The sequence below is a fragment of the Anolis sagrei genome, chromosome 4 (assembly GCF_037176765.1).
Source record: "Anolis sagrei isolate rAnoSag1 chromosome 4, rAnoSag1.mat, whole genome shotgun sequence".
Lineage (NCBI taxonomy): Eukaryota > Metazoa > Chordata > Lepidosauria > Squamata > Dactyloidae > Anolis > Anolis sagrei.
Window position 1 is genome coordinate 131,303,227 of NC_090024.1, and position 23,276 is coordinate 131,326,502.

A 23,276-nucleotide genomic window follows, 5' to 3' on the forward strand; every position below is an offset into this window, starting at 1 on the left:
ATTAGAAGATCTATATTTGTAGGAAAGGAACCCAAATACCTCTTCTGGATACTGGTTAGTCGGCCCCCAGCGTCAAACCTCTGGGCCAATCCAAATGACTAGAGGGGTAAGGCAGAGCTGCATCCCAGCCCCTTCTCTGTTCATTCTATTTCTGAATGATCTCGAGGAAGCCATGATGGTCCCACAAGGTCATTGACCTAAATTGGGTACAAAGTGGCCCCTATCCTGCTGTATGCAGATGACACAGCTATCCTTTCGAGGTCTAGACCAGGACTTTTACACCAACTTAGAAAATTTACAGAATAGTGTGAAATAAATGACCTAAACATAAACTTTAGCAAATCAAAAGTTTCTGTTTTTTTACTGTAATTTTTCAAAATATAAATAGGCTACTGATACATTTTTCCTAGAGCAGGTTAGATGCTTCCAGTATTTGGGCCTTGATTTCCACCACACCTTATCCTGGAATAATGCAAAAATGAAATAGTGATGCAAAAAGCCAAGGCCTGTCGAGCAGCTATAATAAGATTTTATTACAACAAAGGAGGACAATATGTCCTCTCTGCATCTTCAATGCCACAACAGCCTCTAAACTCCTCTTTTATGCAGCTATATTGTGTGAAAATTCAACCATAAACCTAGACTGGGTGCAAGCAAGGTTTATAAGAGATCTTTTAAATGTGCCTTCTTGTGTACCAAATGCGGTCCTGCTACTAGAAACGGGTGAATGTTCATTGAATACTAGGGCCTGGACTATGAAAATGTTGATACTGGTTAGTCAGGGTTTGCAGGAGAGGATACAGGTACTGCTGATCAACTCTCATGGGGCTTATCCAGAGATGGGAAAGCCTGCGGAAAAAACAGAAAAATTGGGAAAACAGAAAAAAACTGAGGGTGAAACAGAAAAATATGGAGAAAAATGAAGAAAAACAGCTGAAAAAAAGTTTTTTCCCCCAATCTTTAAGGTTTTTTCCCCCCAGGCCTTCCCATCTCTAGGCTTATCTAAATCTAATATAATGCTTTTTGATGTTAGATAAATACTGATTAGGAAGCACACTGAGATTTCAGTTTCAACAGACCCTTATACAAATATTCAAGGAATTTCTGTAGCGTAGCTACTGCCAACTGTACTTTCCTTGACTGCTTTCTTCTCTGCAGGGGGTATATAATCCTTTGTGTCAGGATGAAGAATCTTTGTTAGCCTAAGAACCAAAGTAGCTTCAGGTAACAATTATGAATGGATCTACAAAAATAGAACCCACCCGTTTTAGTGTTGATTCTTCCCAAGGAAGTGTGGCTCATTGTGAACTATCGGCCGTTCTCTTCTGTAAAGTGCATCTTCCCTTTGCCACTACCTAGAAGTGTAGCTAAATACAAGATTGATATACCATTGTTGTTGTTCATTCGTTCAGTCGTCTCCAACTCTTCGTGACCTCATGGACCAGCCCACGCCAGAGCTCCCTGTCGGCCGTCACCACCCCCAGCTCCTTCAAGGTCAGTCCAGTTGCTTCAAGGATGCCATCCATCCATCTTGCCCTTGGTCGGCCCTTCTTCCTTTTTCCTTCCACTTTCCCCAGCATAATTGTCTTCTCTAGGCTTTGCTCTCTCCTCATGATGTGGCCAAAGTACTTCAACTTTGTCTCTAGTATCCTTCTCTCCAGTGAGCAGCCGGGCCTTATTTCCTGGAGGATGGACTGGTTGGATCTTCTCGCAGTCCAAGGCACTCTCAGAACTTTCCTCCAACACCACAGCTCAAAAGCATCTATCTTCCTTCGCTCAGCCTTCCCTAAGGTCCAGCTCTCACATCCGTAAGTTACTACAGGGAATACCATATATTCTGGTATATAAGACTACTTTTTAACCCAAGAAAATTTTCTCAAAAGTCAGGGGTCGTCTTATACGCAGGATCATCTTATACACGGGAGTCATCTTATACACGGGAGTCATCTTATACATGGGAGTCATCTTGTACATGGGAGTTGTCTTATACACAGGAGTAGTCTTATACACGGAAGTAATCTTATACACGGGAGTTGTCTTATACACGGGAGTCATCTTATACAGCAGGTGCTGAAACTTCCAATCGGATTGGAGAATCTGTGGTTGCCGCATATGGTGGGGGGAGCTCAAAAATGGCAATGGGCGTGTCCCTGCCGTATGCAGTGACTGTATGAAAGCATTAAGGGCAACGCTGTACAAGTTTGGTAGAAGAAAATCCATTCATCAGGATTCGTGGACTTAATGCGGTCCCAATGGTGAGGTGAAGGGGCACCTCATCAGGAATATCTAAGTGAAGGGCGGAGCAAACTGCAGGCTTCCGGGGCTCCCGGGGTATGGAAAAAAGAGATAGAGTGGCTCTGGTCCCAGAAAAACACACCTCTTTTATCTGTCTGGCCCGCCCTTGTATCCTGTTACTATACCTCCTCCCCTGCCTCTCAGATCTCGTTCCTGAAGACTGCAGTGAAGCGGTGCAGGTGTGCATGTGCAAGATCTGAGAGGCAGAGAAGGAGGTAGAGTAATAGGAAAATTACCATATTGATATCAAATCTGATGCTTTTAAAAAAATGTGGTGTGCGTTGGAAGAGGGGTAGTCTTATATGGCGAATATATCCCAAACTCTGTATTTTAACTGGAAAAGTTGGGGGTCGTCTTATACGCCCAGTCGTCTTATATGCCGGAATATACGGTAATCCTATAAATCCTATACATGTAAAGTCAAAAGCCACTGATTTAATTGTGCCTGGCTTTCAACCCACTGGACTCTAAAATAGACAGTACAGGCCTATTACGGTACATCATTTCTCTGCTCCTTTGGTTTCAGTTATGAGCGGATTTTATTACTTCTTTTGTAACACTTGAAACTTTACTCTTAGGAAAAAAGTGGAAATTTCACTGGAGATGAAAAGTAACAGCTGTAGACAGGGAAGGGGCAACAGATGGAGAGTCTTGCAAGGAAATGAACATCTGTTTATTCAAGTGAGAAAAGATCTGACATTTTGAAAAACTCCCCATTGCATAAATGTGTACACTTGAAAAAGAGAACGAGTCTAGGAAAAGGAGGACATATAGGAATTCTCTATGCAAACATGCCGAGGAAAAGGAGCACAAATGAGGAAGAAAAAGATTTATTGCAACTCAACTATGTAGAGAGATTGCCTGCTTAGGATTCCTCCTTTAAAAGCAAAAGTGATAGAGCATCAAAGCTTCCAGAAATGGAAGCTAAAACCTTGGAATGTATCTATGCTGTACAATGAATCATGGAGTCTGTAGTTTGACAAGGCCTTGTGCCTTCTCTGCCAAAGAACACTGATGCCTCACCAAACTTTGGTACTTTGCGATTTTCATGCTTCTTGGCAGGGGGTTGGACTGGATGGCCCACGAGGTCTCTTCAAACTCAAGGATTCTATTAGTCTATGAAACTACAAATCCCAGGATGGTATAGCATTGAATCCTGGTCATTAAATTACAGAAGATGCCCCTCAAAAAGGTGCTCCAGGTCCAGCTCAAAGCCTTTGGTTTTGGCTCAGCACTAAGATTACGGTTTGAAGACTTACCATAAGAAACCTCACTAAAGGGAATTATTAGAAAACTAGACTAAGTCAAAAATATTTTTCTCTTTTTTTATATAGTAATGAACTAGCTTGAGACCACTAAGGATTAGACAGAAGTCACTGTTTTCTTTTCTTTTCTTTTTTTAGGAACTTTACCACCAGGATTGTGAAGCTGGCTGGGAGTCAGCTACATTAAGATTACCACTGACTGAAAGGTCATGAGTTCGAAGCCAGCCCGGGTCGGAGTGAGCTTCCAGCCAAATTGTGTAGCTTGTTGTCGACCTTTGCAACCCGAAAGACAGTTGCATCAGTCAAGTAGGAAATTTGGTACCACTTATGTGGGGAGGCTAAGTTTACGAGGCCATAAAAATCTCCAGCAAAAGCATACGGGGAATCAGGAAGGACTTTATCAGTGTCGCAGATGGATGGTGAAGCGACAGCTCCCCTGTTGGCCAGAAAAAGTTGGAATGTTAAATAGCCTCTGATTGTCTGTCTATATGTGTTGTATGTCTATGGCAGTGGTTCTCAACCTGGGGTCCCCAGATGTTTTTGGCCTACAGCTCCCAGAAATCCCAACCAGTTTACCAGTTGTTAGGATTTCTGGAAGTTGAAGGCCAAAAACATCTGGTGACCCCAGGTTGAGAACCACTGGTCTATGGCATTGAATGTTTGCCATGTATATGTACATTGTAATCTGCCCTGAGTCCCCTGTGGGGTGAGAAGGGCGGAATATAAATACTGTAAATAAATAAATAATAAAATAGTATGATTTGGTCATTTGGACCTTTTTTTTCTTTTTCTCTTTCTCAATATCTTTCTTTCTCCTTTTTCCTACTTTTTCTTGATATTATTGTTCCACCCCTTTACATGTATATATATAAATATTTTTTATCCCTTTCCTTTCCCCCTTACCCCATATGTATGTATGTATATATATATATATAAGATTACTGTTTTAAGCAAATTCAATGTGAAGCATTTTGGAGAGGTCGTTTAGCCAAAAAACACGAGCATTAGATTTGAGTAAATACGATATGTATTTTGTAGAAATCTATTTTAACATGTGTATTTTATAATGATTATGTGTTTTTAGCTGATTTGTAACGCACCATGAGGAGCAGCAGGTAAGAAATATAATTAGCAGTATTAATATTATTCTAGTTCAATTGTGTATTTTAAATGTTTATAAATTAATAATTTAAATACATCTTTTTTTCCCCTTATGTGGAAATTGAAGAACATCCTCTCTACTGTTTCCCAGCTTGTGATACCAGCGTGGTTTGGACTGAAGATAATGTATAGGATTCCCTGAGTGTGTTTAACTACTAGGCTTTGTATTTTCTATTATCACATAATAACCTGCTTTAGACCATCCTATGGTTGTAAGTTCCAGAAAAGGCTAAGGACTCTGACAATACTGCTTATAACCGGCTTCTTTCCTCTTTGTGTACTTCTACAAGATGGGATTCAGAGCAATAGATCATGACAGGAATCTGAGGAATTCTAATTACCTTCATTTGTATAGGACTGACTAGGAATGAGGGAGTGGAAGGAGGGTGGATAGCGCTGGTGCTTATCTCAACAGACAAACAACAGGCCAGCGGGGCTTAATTTCCAGGAAGGAAATTAAAATATGAAATGAAAAAGTAATGACTAAGCACTGCTGGTTCTACTCCAAATGCAAACTGTGTGTGTGCTCCTAATATTGTACCCAAAACTGAAGTTTTCAAACAGTGGAACTGTCCTGAATTTTAGATGTAACGCTTGTTCTGCCTATTACTCTGTGAAGAACCATACACGATGCTTATTATGCTATGTGAACTGTTGTTAGCATGAATGTTAGCATTAATAGGAATAGGAGACATACGACATAAGGCTCATAACTTAGGGATGGAGGTGTGTCAATCAGTTCTGGATGGGATCACACTCTCCCTGAAAGATTGTGTTTGCAGCTTGGGAGTGCTCTTGGATCCGTCTCTCCACATGTCAGCCCAAGTGGAAGCGATGGTCTTACTACCAGCTTCAACTGATATGCCAGCTGCACCCCTTCCTAGAATTAAAGGACCTTAAGATAGTAGTGAATATGCTGCTGACCTCAAGGTTGGACTTCTGCAACATGGTTTACATTGGGCCACATCATGAGAAGAAAGGAAAGCTTAGAGAAAACAATTATGCTGGGAAAAATGGAAGGAAAAAGGAAGAGGACAAGATGGATGGATGGGATCCTTGAAGTGACTGGATTGACCTTGAAGGAGCTGGGGGTGGTGACGGCCGACAGGGAGCTCTGGCGTGGGCTGGTCCATGAGGTCACGAAGAGCCGGAAACGGCTGAATGAATGAACAACAACATCTCTATAACAAGTTCAGAAACTCCAGTTGGTTCAAAACATGGCAGCCAGACTGGTTACAGAAACATCTAAGAGTGAGCATATTACACTTATAATAAAGTCACTCCACTGGCTGCCAATTAGTTTCTGGGCAAAGTACAAGGTACGGCTTTTCTAGGAGGTTAAGATAGTCCAGGAAGGCCCTGTTCTCAGCCCCACCTCCTTCACAAGTACAATTGGTGGAACCTTCTCAATGGTGGCCCCTCGCCTGTGGAACTCCCTCCCTACTGAAATTAGATCAGCACCTTCCCTTTTGGTCTTCAGAAAGAAAGTAAAGACATGGATGTGGGACCAAGCCTTTGGGAAGTAAGCAATGCAAGAAACATACAGAATTTTGTGCAACTGACACTTCGGCTTCTGGATTATGTGATTTTAATGTTTTATATTATTGTTTTTAATTCCATGTTTAAATGTCTAGATGTTGTTGTTTCTCTATTTAATGTGGTTTAATTTAATTTACAGTTATATGTTACAGTTGCTTTTATACTAGGTTTTTTATATGTTGCAAGGCATTGAATTTTTGCTGTGAATTTGTTGGAAATTCCCCCAGGGGAGAAAAGCAGCATATAAATGAAGTAAATAAATAAATAAATAAATTTTGCCTTTAAAGCCCTACATGGTTTGGGTCCAAGTTACCTACAGGACTGCCTTCTCCTGTATAATCTGCCCCAAACAATGAGGTCCCCTGGTGGCGTCTACTCCAGCCACCAAAACCCAACTGGCAATTGTTACCCAGCGGACCTTTTCATCGGCCACCCCAAGACTGTGGAACGACCTGCCAAAACAGCTCCAACAGTTAAATGAGCTGTTGGAATTTAAAAACCATCTAAAGACCTATTTCTACCTATTTCTTCCAGTCAGTTTTACCTATGAATTTAACTTACATCTTGTGTTCACTATTTTAATTATTGTTTTGTGCCTTTTAATATACTGTATTTACTCACACCTAACATTCACTTATTTGGACAAAATTACCTCTCCAAAATTAGGGTGCGTATTAGTTTCACATCATGCAATAATCTTAGTGGTGAGCCAAAGCCAAGAGGAAGTTGTTTCAGGAGCTGCACCTGGAGCTCCTCTTTGAGGGACATCTTCTCTAATTTAATGGCCATGGCTTAATGCTATGCCATCCTGGAATGTAGTTTGGTGAGGCATCAGCCTTCTTTGGCAGAGAAGGTTCAAGGACTTGTCAAACTACAACCCCCATGATTCCATAGCATTGAACCAAAGCAGTTAAAGTGCATTCATTTTACAGCATCCCAAGATTTTCCTTTCCATTGTTGAAAGCTTTGGTGTTCTAACACTTTTGCTTTTGAAGAGGGAATCCTAAGCAGACAGCAACTGAAAAGCACACCTTTTTTGCCCAAATGACAAAGAGTGCACTTTTTGACACTGTGCATTACAGTCACTAGCAGATGCTTTTTTTTTTTATTTTCAGGGTTTGCGAAATTGAGGTGAGCATCAGATTTGATGGCACACCTGACTTGAGCAAACATGGGTATGTATTTCATAGAAAAACATTTAAATATATGTATTTTAATAATGTTTATGTGTTTTTTGCTATGTTGTAACCTGCCACAAGGAGATGTACGTAAGAAATAAAATGACGACGACGATGATAATAATAACAACTTTATTTTTTTACTCTGCCTCCATCTCCCTGAAGGGAATCGGGACAGCTTACATATGGTACAATGTGCCTAAAACAATGCATAAAATAAACACACAACACAATATAAAACCAATAGCATATAAAACAATAATTTATGCTCAAAACAGCGCCCAATAACCTATGATGAGAACTGACTTAAAACATAGCCAACTGAAAACAGAAACAAGAGAGTAGATAGAGCAAGTTGTAGCTAATGAACTAAAAAAACCTACAAACTTTTTAAACAGAGGGCCAGGTCACAGTTTTTCAAACTGTTGGAGGGCCGGATTATAATTTGAAAAAAACATGAATGAATTCCTATGCACACTGCACATATCTTATTTGTAGTGCAAAAAAACACTTCAAAATAATACAATAATTAAAATGAAGAACAATTTTAACAAATATAAACTTATTAGTATTTCAATGAAGTGTGGACCTGCTTTTGGCTGATGATATAGGCTTGTAGTAGTAGTAGTAGTAGTAGTTGTTGTTGTTGTTGTGTGCTTGCAAGTTGTTTCAGACTTAGTTTGACCCTGAGCGAGGGCCGGGTAAATGACCTTGGAGGGCCGAATCCAGCCCTCGGGCCTTAGTTTGAGGACCCCTGAACTAGGGCATGAGACGAAAATGCAGTGCTGATGATGTGCCCAAGCTGCCTGCATCGAGGGAATGCTGGATAGCAGTTAAGACATCTGCTACTGCTTCTGGTTAGGAACCTGCCCAGCTGTCTTGACAACTGTTAACTTGGAGAGAATCCAAATCTTGGGTTAGGATTTGAGTTTTCTCCCAAGCTAGCTTAACCCTGGGCAAAGGAGCATGAGACGGTCTTGCTCCAGGTTAAGCGAGATCAGCCCTATAACCACTTTGGGTCTGATCCAATCACACAGTGAGCTAAGTGATCAATGTAGATGAGCCCTACATTTTGCTGAAGGACCTGGCTTATCTTGATTTTTCAACCGTTACCAGATTTCTGAAGGCTACCAACTTGTTTGCCTCTAAAATCAGATTCTCCAGCTTCTATGAGATGCAACATATTAAGGGTACAGTAACACAATTTCTTGGACTTATCCAAGAGCTAGAAAGATACACATTTGCTTATGTTCACACCATCTAAGTAAGCATGAAGCAAGCCTCACGAATTTTGTGACAGATGCAGAAGAAGCTGGAATCAAAATGATGCCACCACTTACCCGGATGCGTCTCATAGCACTCACAATCTCCACCCTGTTGTTTGGTCTGGGTACATCCAGGCTGCCAATATACTGGAAGATAAAAGAATACCAATAATAGGGTTGTTGTAGGTTTTTTCGGGTTATATGGCTATGTTCTAGAGCAGCATTTCTCAACCTGGGGGTTGGGACCCCTGTGGGGGTTGCGAAGGGACGTTAGAAGGGTCGCCAAAGACCACCAGAAAACAAAGTATTTTCTGTTGGTCATGGGGGTTCTGTGTGGGAAGCTTGACCCAATTCTATCACTGGTGGGATTCAGAATGCTCTTCGATTGCAGGTGAACTATAAATCCCAGCAACTACAACTCCCAAATGTCAAGGTCTGTTTTCCCAAAACTCAACCAGTGTTCACATTTGGGAATATTGAGTATTCGTGCCACGTTTGGTCCAGATCCATCATTGTTTGAGTCCACAGTGCTTTCAGGATATAGGTGAAGTACAACTCCCAAACTCAAGGTCAATGCCCACCAAACCCTTCACGTATTTTCTGTGGGACATGGAAGTTCTGTGTGCCAAGTTTGGTTCATAATGTTCAGAATGCTCTTTGATTGTAGGTGAACTATAAATCCCAACAACTAAAAATTCCAAATCACTAAATCAACCCCTCGCCCCAACCCTGTAGATAAAAATCACTTTGGAAACCAACCTTCCAGACAGCTTCTGTCCATGCTGACATAGCCCTCTTCACATCCTCTCTGTACTCATGGCATGTATACATTTCTAACTTAAATTGACTAATTCATGGAAGTGATTGAATTGTACATGCTTATTTATTTATTTACCATATTTATATACTGCCTTTCTCAACCTGAAGGCGACTCAAGGCAGTTCACAGTCGGCACAATTCTATGCCCCCAACAACATAAAATACAATTAAAAACATTCAACATATAAGCTTTACAGTGCCACAAAACTCTTATTTGGAAGCCATCCACCCAGCTAAATTGTGTATGTGGTAACAACAACTGTTCAGTCAAAGCACCTTGTTGTCTGTTGAAGAACGAACATCCTATCCCAAACCTTATCTTAAGGAAACAAGACATTTATAAATGAGAAGTGCTAGTAAAAGCTATTTCCCTGATCAACCCTAAATCTCTGTCCTAGATATGCTTATTGCTGCATTTTAGTTACTCAGGATAGAAAGGCCAAAGTATACACACACATACTTACAGATTAAAAAACATCTGCCTGTGAGCATTTACGAGAATGAAACAGATAAACCACCACGAATCCATGTCAGACTTTCCCTGCTTGGGATCTTTCTTTCGGAGAGGCTGTCACTTGATCAAAACTACACAAACAGGATTCTTCTCATAGAACAATAGCAACAAAAGCCCAACTACCCATCCATACAAATAAAAATGTCATGTTCGTTTGTGGGATTAACATAACTCAAAAACCACTGGACAAATTGACACCAAATTTGGACACAATACACCTATCAGGCCAACGAGTGACCATCACCCATAAAAACACTGAAAAACACAGCAGAAGAGACTTAAAAAGCAACCCCCCCCCCCAAATGCATTACAACGCATGTTCAAAACCACATATATACACAAACACACATATATACACATATACACACACACAAAACACAGACTGGGCCACAGCAACATGTGGCAGGGGACGGCTAGTATTTAATACTTTTTTTACCAGAATGAGCAATGTTTAAACAGATGCACCTAAATCATTCTGTGACCATGTGTACTTGAAATTTTTGATGCAACTGTTGAAACACTACTTCTCCCTCACAATGAAGCAAGATGATAGCGAACTCTTGATAGGTGACTTCAAGACACACACATATCAGTCTAGCAAGTTAAATGATCACAGCTCTTCAGGACTTACGTTGACAAATCTTTGTGAATCTGAATACTGAGTCCTTGAAAAACTTACTAAAATGAGAGGGAGCTATTTCCAGCTGCTTTCTGTCTTACTCTCTCCACTGGCAGTTATCTGTTTTATGCCATGGGCATGTATGTTTTGAGTTCAAGTAAACCTTTTGTAAGCAATCTTAAGTGTTAACTTCTTGGTTGTCATTAACCACAGTGTATTCAAAAGTCCTTCATTCGCAGAAGATTCATTATTTGAGGCCTACCCAAGGCTCTCAGAATCCTTAGGAGAAATAAGTCATCAGGAATATAGTGACTGAGTTGTTTCAAACTATGTAAATGGAATGCTTTTAAATTCTACCAATTCTGTGGTGGGACTACAAAATGGATGAAAAAGTAGTGGTTTCGGTGGTGGCCAGAGGAGCTTTTGCACAATTAAAATTTGTGCACCAGTCGAACCTGTACCTTGAGAAGCCAGACTTGGCCACGGTGGTCCACACACTTGTTACATCCTGAATAGACTACTGTGATGGGCTCTATGTGGGGTTGCCTTCAAAGACTGTTCGGAAGCTTCAAGTAGGCCAACAGGTGGCAGCCAGATTTCTCACGGGAGCAGCATACAAGGAGTATACAACTCCCCTGTTACGTCAGCTCCACTGGCTACCCATCTGCTACTGAGCACTATTCAAAGTGCTGGCTTTAGCCTATAAAGAGCTAAACAGTTCTGGCCCAGTTTACCTGTCTGAACGTATTTCCCTCTATGAACCATCTCAGAGGCTAAGATCATCCGGGGAGAACCTGCTCTCAGTCCCACCTCCTTCACAGTGCGATTGGTGGGGATGAGAGACAGGGTCTTCTCAGTGGTGGCCCCTCACCTATGGAACTTCCTCCCCTGCGAAATCAGGTCAGCCCACTCCCTCCTGACCTTCAGAAAGAAAGTAAAAACATGGGTTGTTGTAGTTTTTTTTCGGGCTATATGGCCATGTTCTAGAGGCATTCTCTCCTGATGTTTCGCCTGCATCTATGGCAAGCATCCACAGAGATTGTGAGGTCCTCACAACATCCTCAGAGGTTGTGTAAATATTTGCACTGCGGCCTGGAGGGACTGAACCCCTCCAGGCTGCAGTGCAAATATTTACACAGACTCTTATGAATGAGGGGAAGGGGGGGGGGGGGGAGAAGACCTCACAACCTCTGTGGATGCTTGCCATAGATGCAGGTGAAACGTCAGGAGAGAATGCCTCTAGAACATGGCCATATAGCACAAAAAAGCCTACAACAACCCAGTGATTTCAGCCATGAAAGCTGTTGATATGGCATCGAATTGTTGCTGATTGTAAGGCCGCTCTGAGCCCCTTTCGAGGTGAGAAGGTGGGATATACATACAGTAAATACAATAAATAAATGATTCAGATATGGAATCAAGATACCTTTAGAATGAGAATCAATCTACCTGAATTCAGAATAATTCCTACTGTAACTTGAAAATGCTCAAATTAAAAGGTTGCACTATAGTGTGTAACATCACATAATTTTAGCATCAAGATAGCTTTTGTTCAAAAATAGAAAAATACTGATCTCTCAACAAAACAGGACTAGACTGTAAGAATCCTTTAATTGGCTGAGATGGATTTATTGCCAACACTGATTAAAGGGAAATCAGTGAACAACTTCGTAAAAGATTGGGAGCCAATATTATCAATATCTATCTATATAATAAAAGTGTGTGTGTCTGTATGTGCACCTATGTTTGTGGGCAATTTCCCAGACAGCTCTCACTTCCAGAGAGCACTGTAACTCTCACTGATGACAAATCTGGACCAAACATGGCACAAAGACATCCACCCCCATAACCAACTATAAATACTAGTGGGGTCTGGGAGAGATTGACCTTGGATGATGGGAGTTGCAGTTCACCCCATATCCAGAGAGCACTGTGAACCGCACTGATGATGAATCTTAACCCAACTTTTCTCATAAAGTTAAAACCTTGGTATATCAAGGACATGCTGCGGTATGTATGACTTGATTTCAGAAAGACTTTTGAAAAGGTCTGCCATGATATTCTTGGAGAACATTTGCTGCCCAAAAGATTGAATTCATACTTCTCAAATAAATTATCCAGTATAGTGTTGAATAATTTTCTGTGTCACAATTGCCACCATGAAACTAGTGTGCTTTCCAGATTATTCAGGATTAAAGATAAAGGGAAAGGGGAAGCCCTTGACATGAAGTCTAGTTGTGTCCAACTCTGGGAGTGGTGTTCATCTCCATTTTTAAGCCAAAGAGCCGGAGTTGTCCATAGATGCCTCCAAAGTTATTTGGCCGGCATGACAGTATGGAGTACCGTTACCTTCCTGCCAAAGTTATACCTATTGATCTACTCATATCTGCATGTTTTTAAACTGCTAGGTTGGCAGAAGCTGGGGCTAAAACAAGGAGCTTACCCCGTCCTGCGGATTCAAACCACCGACCTTCTGATCAGCAAGTTCTGCAGCTTAGCAGTTTAACCCGCTGCACCACCACAGCACCTCTGATTCAGACTTATGGTGGCCCTAAAATGAACCTTTCATAGCATTTTCTTGGCAAAAATTGTTCAGAAGTGGTTTTGCCTTTGCTTTGCTCTGCGGCGATTTCTATGTGTGTTTGCGTGTATATATATGGTTTTGCGCATGTGTTGTAATGTATTTTTTTATTAGGTGGCTTTTTAAGTCCCTTCTAATGTGTTTTTCAGTGTTTTTATGAGTGATGGCCACTCCTTGGCCTGACAGGTGTATTGTGTCCAAATTTGGTGTCAATTCATCCAGTGGTTTTTGAATTATGTTAATGCCACAAACGAACATTACATTTTTATTTATATAGATTGGAAAGGGGAGGATATAATCCTTGTTGTTCCAATAAGGCTATTACAGTTACACAGAACTAGTAACCATTGTATCGACTTATCAAATAAATGCCCAATGCTAGTTGGGCCGACTAACTTCTAAAAGTTAAATAACCATATGTGCCTGCATTAAGTCATTTTGGTACTGTTCTATTATTTGGGTGAAGGCCACTAGGGGGTGCTAGAGAGAGAAGGGTAGTCCATTTTACCCTGGAGAGTGGGTCAAAGGAGGAAAACAATTTCCCCTTGTTTTCCTGTTATTTCCGTCACCCATGTCCCCGTCGTGGAAACAACCCTCATTTATGATATGGGAAGGTGGTGGTGGTGGTGGTGGGAATAACCAGAGAAAATGGAGAAAATGGTTTTCCTCCTTCAACTCCCCCCCCCCACACCTTACAATAGACTATCCTTCTCCCTCTAGCGCCTTCTTGTGGCCTCCGCCTGGATAATAAAACTATTAGTTATTTATATACAGAAGAAACAACGTCCAATTTTTGCAAAACTACCTGGCCACATAGAAGCAATTTTTATTTCCAACAGGCAATTAGGAAACAGCTATTTGCTTCCTCACAACCTCTGAGGATGCCCGCCATAGATGCAGGCGAAACATCAGGAGAGAATGCTTCTGGAACACAGCAATAAAGCCCGAAAAATTTACAACAACCCAGCTATTTGTAAGCTTCCTGCTGCCTTAAAATTACCCATCCTGGTTATTATGAAAACAAAACCAACAGGCTTTTGCACAACCAGAAGTGGTTGATTCAAATGTGTGACCTCAGAGCTTTGGCACTCCACAATTCAGAAACAGTCAGAGCTGGGAAATGTTAGAATCTCCATCCCTAATCCGTAGGAATCAAAACTAGGAAAAGATGGTGAAGATGAAGAAATGGCTGATGATACACACAATACAGTATTACTTCAAAAGGGGGAAAAAAATCTCAGAATGAAAAAGAACTATAAATCTAGGGTGTTGTGTGGTTTCTGGGCTGTATGGCTGCAGATACAGATGCAGGGTTTGTGTGTGTGTGTGTCATGAGTGACTTGAGAAACTACATGTCACTTCTGGTATGAAAGAATTGGACGTCTGTCTGCAAGGACGATGCCCAGGGGACACCCGCATGAAAAGCTAAAGCTGACAGAAAGAGCTTACCCCACTCGCTAGATTTGGACCGCCAACCTTTCAATCAACAGTCCTGCCAACACAAGGATTTAACCCAGGGGTCCTCAAACTACAGCCTGGGGGGTGGATGCGGCCCTCCAAGGTCATTTACCCGGCCCTCGCTCAGGGCCAACCTAAGTTTGAAACTACTTGAAAGCACACAACAACAACAACAATCCTATCTCATCAGCCAAAGTAGGCCCACACTTCCCATTGAGATACTAATAAGTTTATATTTGTTAAAATTGTTCTTCATTTTAATTATTGCATTGTTTGTATGTGTCTTTTTCACTACAAATAAGATATGTGCAGTGTGCATAGGAATTCATATTTTTTTCAACTTATAATCCGGCCCTCCAACAGTTTGAGGGACTGTGACCTGGACCTCTGTTTAAAAAGTTTGAGGACCCCTGGTCTAACCCATTGCGCCACCGGGAGCAAGGTGAAATGCAGATGAAATGTCAGAAGAAAATGCTACTAAAACACATCCATACATCCCGGAAACCACTCAACCCCCCAGTGATTCTGGCCGTGAAAGCCTTTGGGAACTATAAATCTAATAAATTGAGCTAAAGTAATAGGAGTATTGGCTGGTAAAACTCTGACCCCACCTCCTTGTGGTACCGGCTGGATAACCAACTAATGGGACAATGCTTTGATAGGCGGTGTGATGCACCAGCTGCAATACCAACAGTTGCATCAGATTTTCAAAACCATGAAAAAAATTTTGAGGAATACCCAAAACAAAGCCATGTGGAAATGACAGGCAAAGAGGACCCTATGAATTCGTGGGACAAAGAAGAATGCAATAGGAGTATTATGATATTATATATATTGTGGTATTTTATACTAGACTAGGCGCGTTGCTGTGGCCCAGTCTGGTGATCTGGAAAATAAAGTAATGAGAAAGTGTTGGTTTGTAATATATGTAATGTCTTGATGCTTGTGGGTAAACTATTTCTTGCTGTTTCTTTGCCAGTGTTGATGTGGAGATTGTCTGGTTTGCCTACTCTGGAACATGCACCATATAATTGTTCTTATTTAGGGGTCCCTTTCAAATCTAGGATACTGCATCTGTCATATACATATATGTGTGTGTGTGAATGGCTGAATGGCTCTTTGTCAGGAGGGCTTTGATTATGTTTTCTTGCCCTGGTGAAGGGAGTTGGACTGGATGGCCTTAAGGCAGCATTTCTGAACCTGGAAAGTCAAGAGCTTGGGGGGGGGGGGGTCACCAGGGGAGTGTCACCCAAGACCACCAGAAAACACAGTGTTTTCTGTTGGTCATGGGGGTTCCGTGTGGGATGTCTGGCCCAATTCCATCATTGGTGGGATTTGGAATGCTCTTTTATTGTAGGTGAACGATACATCATAGCAACGACAACTCCTAAATGTCAAGGCCTATTTCCCCCCAAATTCCATGTGTGTTCACATTTGGGCATATTGACTATTCCTCTCAAGTTTGGTCCAGATCCATCATTGTTTGAGATCACAGTGTTCTCTGGATGGAGGTGAACTACAATTCCAAAACTCAATTCCAAAACCCACCAAACCCTTTCAGTATTTTCTGTTGGTCATGGGAGTCCTGTGTACCAAGTTTGGTTCAATTCCATTGTTGGTGGAGTTCAGAATGCTCAGAACTATAAATCCCAGCAACTACAGCTCCCAAATGACAAAATCATAATTTTTTGAGTGATGGTCACTCCTTGCATAGTGAGACGTTTTGTTGTTAGATGGATTAGGGATCAGCTGGTTTCCCCTGTAATAGGCAGTAAGAGCACCTGGAGCTTTGGAGAGCTTCTGTTTAACCATCTCAAAGCTCACTGGAGAAACTACACTGTTTAGTCGGTATTGCACCACCTGACATCCGCCGGGAAGTAGCAGCCAATATTGAAAGGACCAAGGCAGTAACACCTCCAGCTCATCCCCTGTTTGGGTATCAGCCAGCACGTCAATGACTTAAATCAAGAAATAGTTTTCTAAGAACTACAGAGACACTTGCTGGAACACCCCAGCAAGCGAGAGTCCAAAAGTGGCAGGCTCAAACCCAGAACCTCAATCAATGGCTGATACCAAATGAGAGACTCCCCCTGGGCACACAGAAAACTGGGCGACTTGGAAGGCGCTAAACAGACTGCGCTCTGGCACCACGAGATGCAGAGCCAACCTTCAGAAATGGGGCTACAAAGTGGAATCCACGACAAGTGAGTGTGGAGAAGAGCAAACTACAGACCATCTGCTGCGATGCAACCTGAGCCCTGGTACATGCACCATGGAGGACCTTCTCATAGTAACACCAGAGGCACTCCAAGTGGCCAGATATAGGTCAAAGGACATTTAATCAACTACCAAGCTTGTTAACTTTGTGTTTTGTTTGTTTGTTTGTTTAAAAATGCAATACAACTGTTTGGCTTGCTCCTGACACAATAAATAAAATTCAACTGGGTTCAGAATTAGGGCGACTCTAAGGGCCCTTCCACACAGGCCTATATCCCAGAATATCAAGGCAGGAAATCCCACAATATCTGCTTTGAACTGGATGATCTGAGTCCACACTCAGATAACGTGGGATTTCCTGCCTTGCTATTCTGGGATATAGGGTTGGGTGGAAGGGCCCCAAGTCTAATGTTTAGGGCAGGGACGGAAAGATCTTGGAGGGCGTATCTGGCCCGCAGGCCTTACTTCGGGAACCTCTGGTCTAAACAGAAGGAAGTAGGGGAGATTTGCATTGGTCAGAGATCTCATCTGGAATACTGTACCCAGTTCTGGGCAAAATTGTGTGAAAAGGACATTGTCACGTTGAAATAAGACCCTAGTTGGGGACCCCTGGTCTAACAATTGAGGAACCAAAGGTGCCCACTCTCCTTTCTACAAACACATCCTATACCGATCACGAAGCCGTCGCTTGAATGTTTGGTTTATTGAGGAATGAGAATAGGTGGCACTGACCCACGGATTCCCTGAAAGTACAGAGCTGTTCCTTCCCTGCAGATTCTGAACAGCCAAGCCCTGATCCAGCTTGCTGTGTTTGTTTACACAAAGGAGTGCACACCTGTACTCTGGGAGTAAAGACAGCAGCTGAAGAGCACCTGCGCTTGGAGGGTTATATTACATAATGTAATTTTTTTTAAAAAAAGTTCTGTTCCTGGTTTAAAAGTGTTATTTCCTGATTAATTGTGCATTACTTACTTTGAAAGTAGTTGTTCTACTATACAATATCCCAGAGTACTTGTAGGGTATCAGGACAAACACAAAACAGTCTATGTATAATGTCAAAATATAATGTCAAAAGAGCATATAGTATGCTATTTAACAAAATCCCGAGTATATAGCTCAATTCAGTGGCCCAAAACAAAATCAAAAGGAGCAACCGCTCTCAAATGTAACAGTTCCAGGTCTAAACAAGGGTACCACTGTATATAGGCTTCAGGGATACATACAATGAGATAAATCATACACAAAGTAAGCATAGAGTCATGAGGCTATATGTATACTGAAGTCAATAATGAAGATGGAGCACCACTCTCAAAAATCTTCATGGGATAAATCCAAATTAAGTCCAGTGAAAATGGAGCACTGCTTCTCAAAATAAGTCTCTGTAGGAAAAGTCCGAATGGCATTCAACAGGGGTGCCCGGGTATTTTTGTACCCTGTTTCGGGGAAAGCAGTCCCCTTCCTCAGGAGTTGATAAATTCAGCAACTCTAGACTCTTATATCATGCCAGGTAGCTAATACAAAAAGTGACTCTGCTAGAATTTACAGTGTGAATTTACTTCTAGCAGAGTCACTTTTTGTATTAGCTACCTGGCATGATATAAGAGTCTAGAGTTGCTGAATTTATCAACTCCTGAGGAAGGGGACTGCTTTCCCCGAAACAGGGTACAAAAATACCCGGGCACCCCTGTTGAATGCCATTCGGACTTTTCCTACAGAGACTTATTTTGAGAAGCAGTGCTCCATTTTCACTGGACTTAATTTGGATTTATCCCATGAAGATTTTTGAGAGTGGTGCTCCATCTTCATTATTGACTTCAGTATACATATAGCCTCATGACTCTATGCTTACTTTGTGTATGATTTATCTCATTGTATGTATCCCTGAAGCCTATATACAGTGGTACCCTTGTTTAGACCTGGAACTGTTACATTTGAGAGCGGTTGCTCCTTTTGATTTTGTTTTGGGCCACTGAATTGAGCTATATACTCGGGATTTTGTTAAATAGCATACTATATGCTCTTTTGACATTATATTTTGACATTATACATAGTAGTTGTTCTACCCCAGAAACTTTGTTTTTGTGGCTGCCACAAACTCTGTTGAATTGGTTAAGATATTCATTGAAAAAATATTGCAAAATGGGAAGTCATGCTACTCCTCTATTATGCCTTGGTTAGACCACACCTGGAATATTGTGCCCAATTCTGGGAACCACAACTGAAGAAAGATATTGACAAGCTGGAATGTGTCCAGATGAGGGCGAAAAAAAGATCAAGGGTCTGGAGAACAAGCCCTATGAGGAGTGGCTTAAAGAGCTGGGCATGTTTAGCCTGAGGAGACATGATAGCCATGTATAAATATGTGAGAGGAAGTCATAGGGTGGAGGGAACAAGCTTGTTTTCTGCTGCCCTGGAGACTAGGACACGGAGCAATGGCTTCAAACTACAAGAAAGAAGATTCCATCTGAACATTAGGAAGAACTTCCTGACTGTGAGAGCTGTTCAGCAGTGGAACTCTCTGCCCTGGAGTGTGGTAGAGGCTTTTTCTTTGGATGCTTTTAAACAGAGGCTGGAGGCCATCTGTCAGGGGTGCTTTGAATGCAATTTTCCTGCTTCTTGTCAGGGGGTTGGACTGGATGGCCCATGAAATCTCTTCCAACTCTATAATTCTATGATTCTACTAGCTGTCCCTTGCCACGCACTGCTGTGGCCCACAGGGGGGTTCTGTGTGGGAGGTTTGGCCCAATTTTATCGTTGGTGGTGTTCAGAATGCTCTGTGATTGTAGGTGAACTACAAATCCCAGCAACTGCAATTCCCAAATGTCAAAATTCTATTTTCCCCAAACTCCACCATATTGAGTATTCTTGTAGAGTTTGGTCCAGATCCATCATTGTTTGAGTCCACAGTTATCTCTGGATGTAGGTGAACTACAACTCCAAAACCAAAGGACACTGCCCACCAAACCCTTCCAGTATTTTCTGTTGGTCATGGGAGAACTGTGTGCCAAGTTTGGTTCAATTCCATCGTTGGTGGGGTTCAGAATGCTCTTTGATTGTAGGTGAACTATAAATCCCAGTAACTACAACTCCCAAATAACAAAATCAATTTTTTGAGCAAAGGACATACATTGGGTTGTTAGGTGTCTTGTGTCCAAAATTTGGTGTCAATTCATTCAGTGGTTTTTGAGTTCTGTTAATCCCACAAACGAACATTACATTTTTATTTATATAGATGAAATGTGCTGGAGGATGTCCCACAAAAGCAAAGTTTTTGCAGTTTAATTAACATTTTCCACGTTTTTTAAATGACAGAACCAATTAGGAAATGACATTTAAAGCCCAGGAACCAAAATCATGTTCGATAATGTTACAGCTTCTCAGGATCAGATCTTAACCAGTGTGGCTGCACTATTGTACTCCTTGTTGTGGGAGGAAATTGGATTGCCTATGCTAATGAACAGTTAACTCCAATAAGGAACTTCCTTATGCTGTTCAACGCAAGGTAGTTTCCTGAAGGCCCTTAGACCTTCCTTGATTGCATTACTAAGTACTCAATGCTTTTTTTAAAGGACATGATTGAAACATAGCTCATGCAGTTTCCTAACTGCCTACAACTAGCACAGGGGGCTCAGTAGGGCAGCAATTCGTAGAGACTTGCACCTGTGCTGAACAACAACTGTCAGAGAGAAGGATTGTCCTCCTGGTCCCTTGGCATTACGTATGAGCTCCAATATCCATGCAAAACGGGCAGAGGAAAGGAAGACTATGACAGGAACAGACTCTCGGTGCCAAAAATATGGAAAATAAATAAAAAATCTATATGAATAAAAATGTAATGTTCGTTTGTGGGGTTAACATAACTCAAAAACCACTGGACAAATTGACACCAAATTTGGACACAAGACACCTATCAGGCCAATGAGTGACCATCACTAAAAAAAAATTGATTTTGTCATTTGGGAGTTGTAGTTGCTGGGATTTATAGTTCGCTTACAATCAAAGAGCATTCTGAACCCCACCAATGATTAAATGGAATCAAACGTGGCACGCAGGATTCCCATGACCAACAGAAAACACTAGAAGGGGTTGGTGGGCACTGACCTTGAGTTTGGGAGTTGTAGTTCACCTACAACCTGAGAGCACTGTGGACTCAAACAAGGATGGATCTGGACCAAACTTGGCACAAATATTCCATGTGCCCAAATATGAACACAGATGGAGTTTGGGAGTTGTAGTTCACCTACATCCAGAGAGTGCTATGGACTCAAACAATGATGGATCTGGACCAAACTTGGCACAATTATTCCATATGCCCACATATGAGCACAGATGGGGTTTGAGGGAAAATAGCCCTTGGCATTTGGGAGTTGTATATACTGGGATTTATAGTCCACCTACAATCAAAGAGCATTCTGAACTCCACCAATGATGGAATACAATCAAACGTGGCACGCATGACCAACAGAAAACACTAGAAGGGGTTGGTGGGCACTGACCTTGGGTTTGGGAGTTTAGTTCACCTACATCCTGAGAGCACTGTGGACTTAAACAATGATGGATCTGGACCAAACTTGGCACAAATATTCCATATGCCCAAACATGAACACAGATGGAGTTTGGGGGAAATAGGCCTTGGCATTTGGGATTTATATTTACTGGGATTTATAGTTCACCTACAATCAAAGATCTCCACCAATGATGGAATAGAATCAAACGTGGCACACAGGATTCCCATGACCAACAGAAAACACTAGAAAGGGTTGGTGGCACTGACCTTGAGTTTGGGAGTTGTAGTTCACCTACGTCCTGAGAGCACTGTGGACTTAAACAATGATGGATCTGGACCAAACTTGGCACAAATATTCCACATGCCCAAATATGAATACAGATGGAGTTTGAGGGAAATAGACCTTGACATTTTAGAATTGTATTTACTGGGATGTATAGTTCACCTACAATCAAAGAGCATTCTGAGCTCCACCAATGATGGAATAGAATCAAACATGGCACACAGGATTCCCATGACCAACAAAAAACACTAGAAGGGGTTGGTGGGCACTGACCTTAAGTTTGGGAGTCGTAGTTCACCTACCATGGCCAACAGAACATACTTAAGGCCATCCAGTCCATCCTGGGCAAGGAAACCCAATCAAAACCCTGCTGACAAAGAGTCATCAAGCCATAGATATATATGATTCACACACACACAGAGAGAGATATAGTATCATAGATTTCAAAGGGACCCCTAAAGAAAGACGATTATATGTTGCATGTTCTAGAGTAGGCAAACCAAACACTCTCCACATCAACACTGACAAAGACACAGCAAGAAATAGTGTTGACCCAGAAGCAGAAAGACATTACATATATTAGAAACCAACACTTTCTCATTACTTTATTTTCCAGATCAACAGACTGGGCCACAGCAACGCCTGGCAGGAGAAATAATAATAATATGGACCTATTCCGGCCAGTGCCCTGAACAGATGCAGCCCCAGGATCCCATGGTAGGCATGGGCAAACTTGGGCTCTCCAGGTGTTTTGGACTTCATCTCCCACAATTCCTAACAGCCGGTAACCTGGCTGGGATTTCTGGGAGTTGGAGTCCAAAACACTTGCTCATGCCTGTCTCCTGAAAGACTTGTAGGTCTATTCAGAGAAGCGATCAGCCACTACTAGGCTGCACTGCCAACCCAAGTTGTGGCCTGGCACAGGCTCTCCCGCCCAGCCAATGGCCCAAACCACTCTGGAAGCGCCAAAGGGGACCTCCAAGGGGTTGTTGGGTCGGGGCGCGAAGGTCCTGATGGCGGCGAGGGGCACGGGGAGGGGGAGCGCCTGTCTGGGGCGCCGCCTCACCTTGGCCTCGAAGGCGATGCCGTGCTGGAAGGCGTCGTCGTTGTGGGGCGGGAGGCGCGGGTCGTGGCGGTCCTCCACCAGGCTGTAGCGGGATCGGACCGAGGGAGAGGCGCCCACCGGCATGGCGCCTCGGAGAGCCCAGCAGGACAGCCAGCGCGAAGGGCAGCCCGAGCAGAAGAAGAAGCAGAGGGAGGAGGAGGAGGAGGAAGGAGGGGCCGGAGGGAGGAGAAGGAGGAGCCCGCTTGGCCACCCGCCGGACTCTCACCCCCCTCCCTCCCTCTCTCCCTCCCTTCCTTCCCGCGAGATTCCTGAGCCTGAGGCAAAGCTTCCCTTCCAGGGACTGGAACAAGAGGGTCGCCCCCACTGCTCGGGGGTTTCTTTGTGGAAGGACCCAGTGGCAGGACCCGGGAGGGCTGCACTTAGGGGCAAGGGCTTCCCCTCCTTGTCGACACCCATCTGGGACTGGCAGATAATCTGGATAGTGTAGAATAGAACACGAAGTAGAAACT

The 23,276-nt window shown here is 42.5% G+C and overlaps 1 protein-coding gene across 3 annotated transcripts in view; it reads right to left on the reverse strand.

Moving 5' to 3' along the window:
* LOC132774322 (carboxyl-terminal PDZ ligand of neuronal nitric oxide synthase protein-like) overlaps positions 1–22,969 on the reverse strand; it is an 81,162-nt gene extending 58,193 nt beyond the window's left edge. For all 3 annotated transcript variants that reach the window (XM_060774336.2, XM_060774335.2, XM_060774338.2), the window contains exons 1-2: positions 22,768–22,969; positions 8,779–8,850 (exon numbers count right to left, since the gene is read on the reverse strand). In XM_060774336.2, the coding sequence (XP_060630319.2) occupies positions 8,779–8,850; positions 22,768–22,890 (195 nt within the window). In that variant the 5' untranslated portion in view covers positions 22,891–22,969. The remainder of the gene's footprint in view (positions 1–8,778; positions 8,851–22,767) is intronic.
* Between the last annotated feature and the right edge of the window lie 307 nt (positions 22,970–23,276).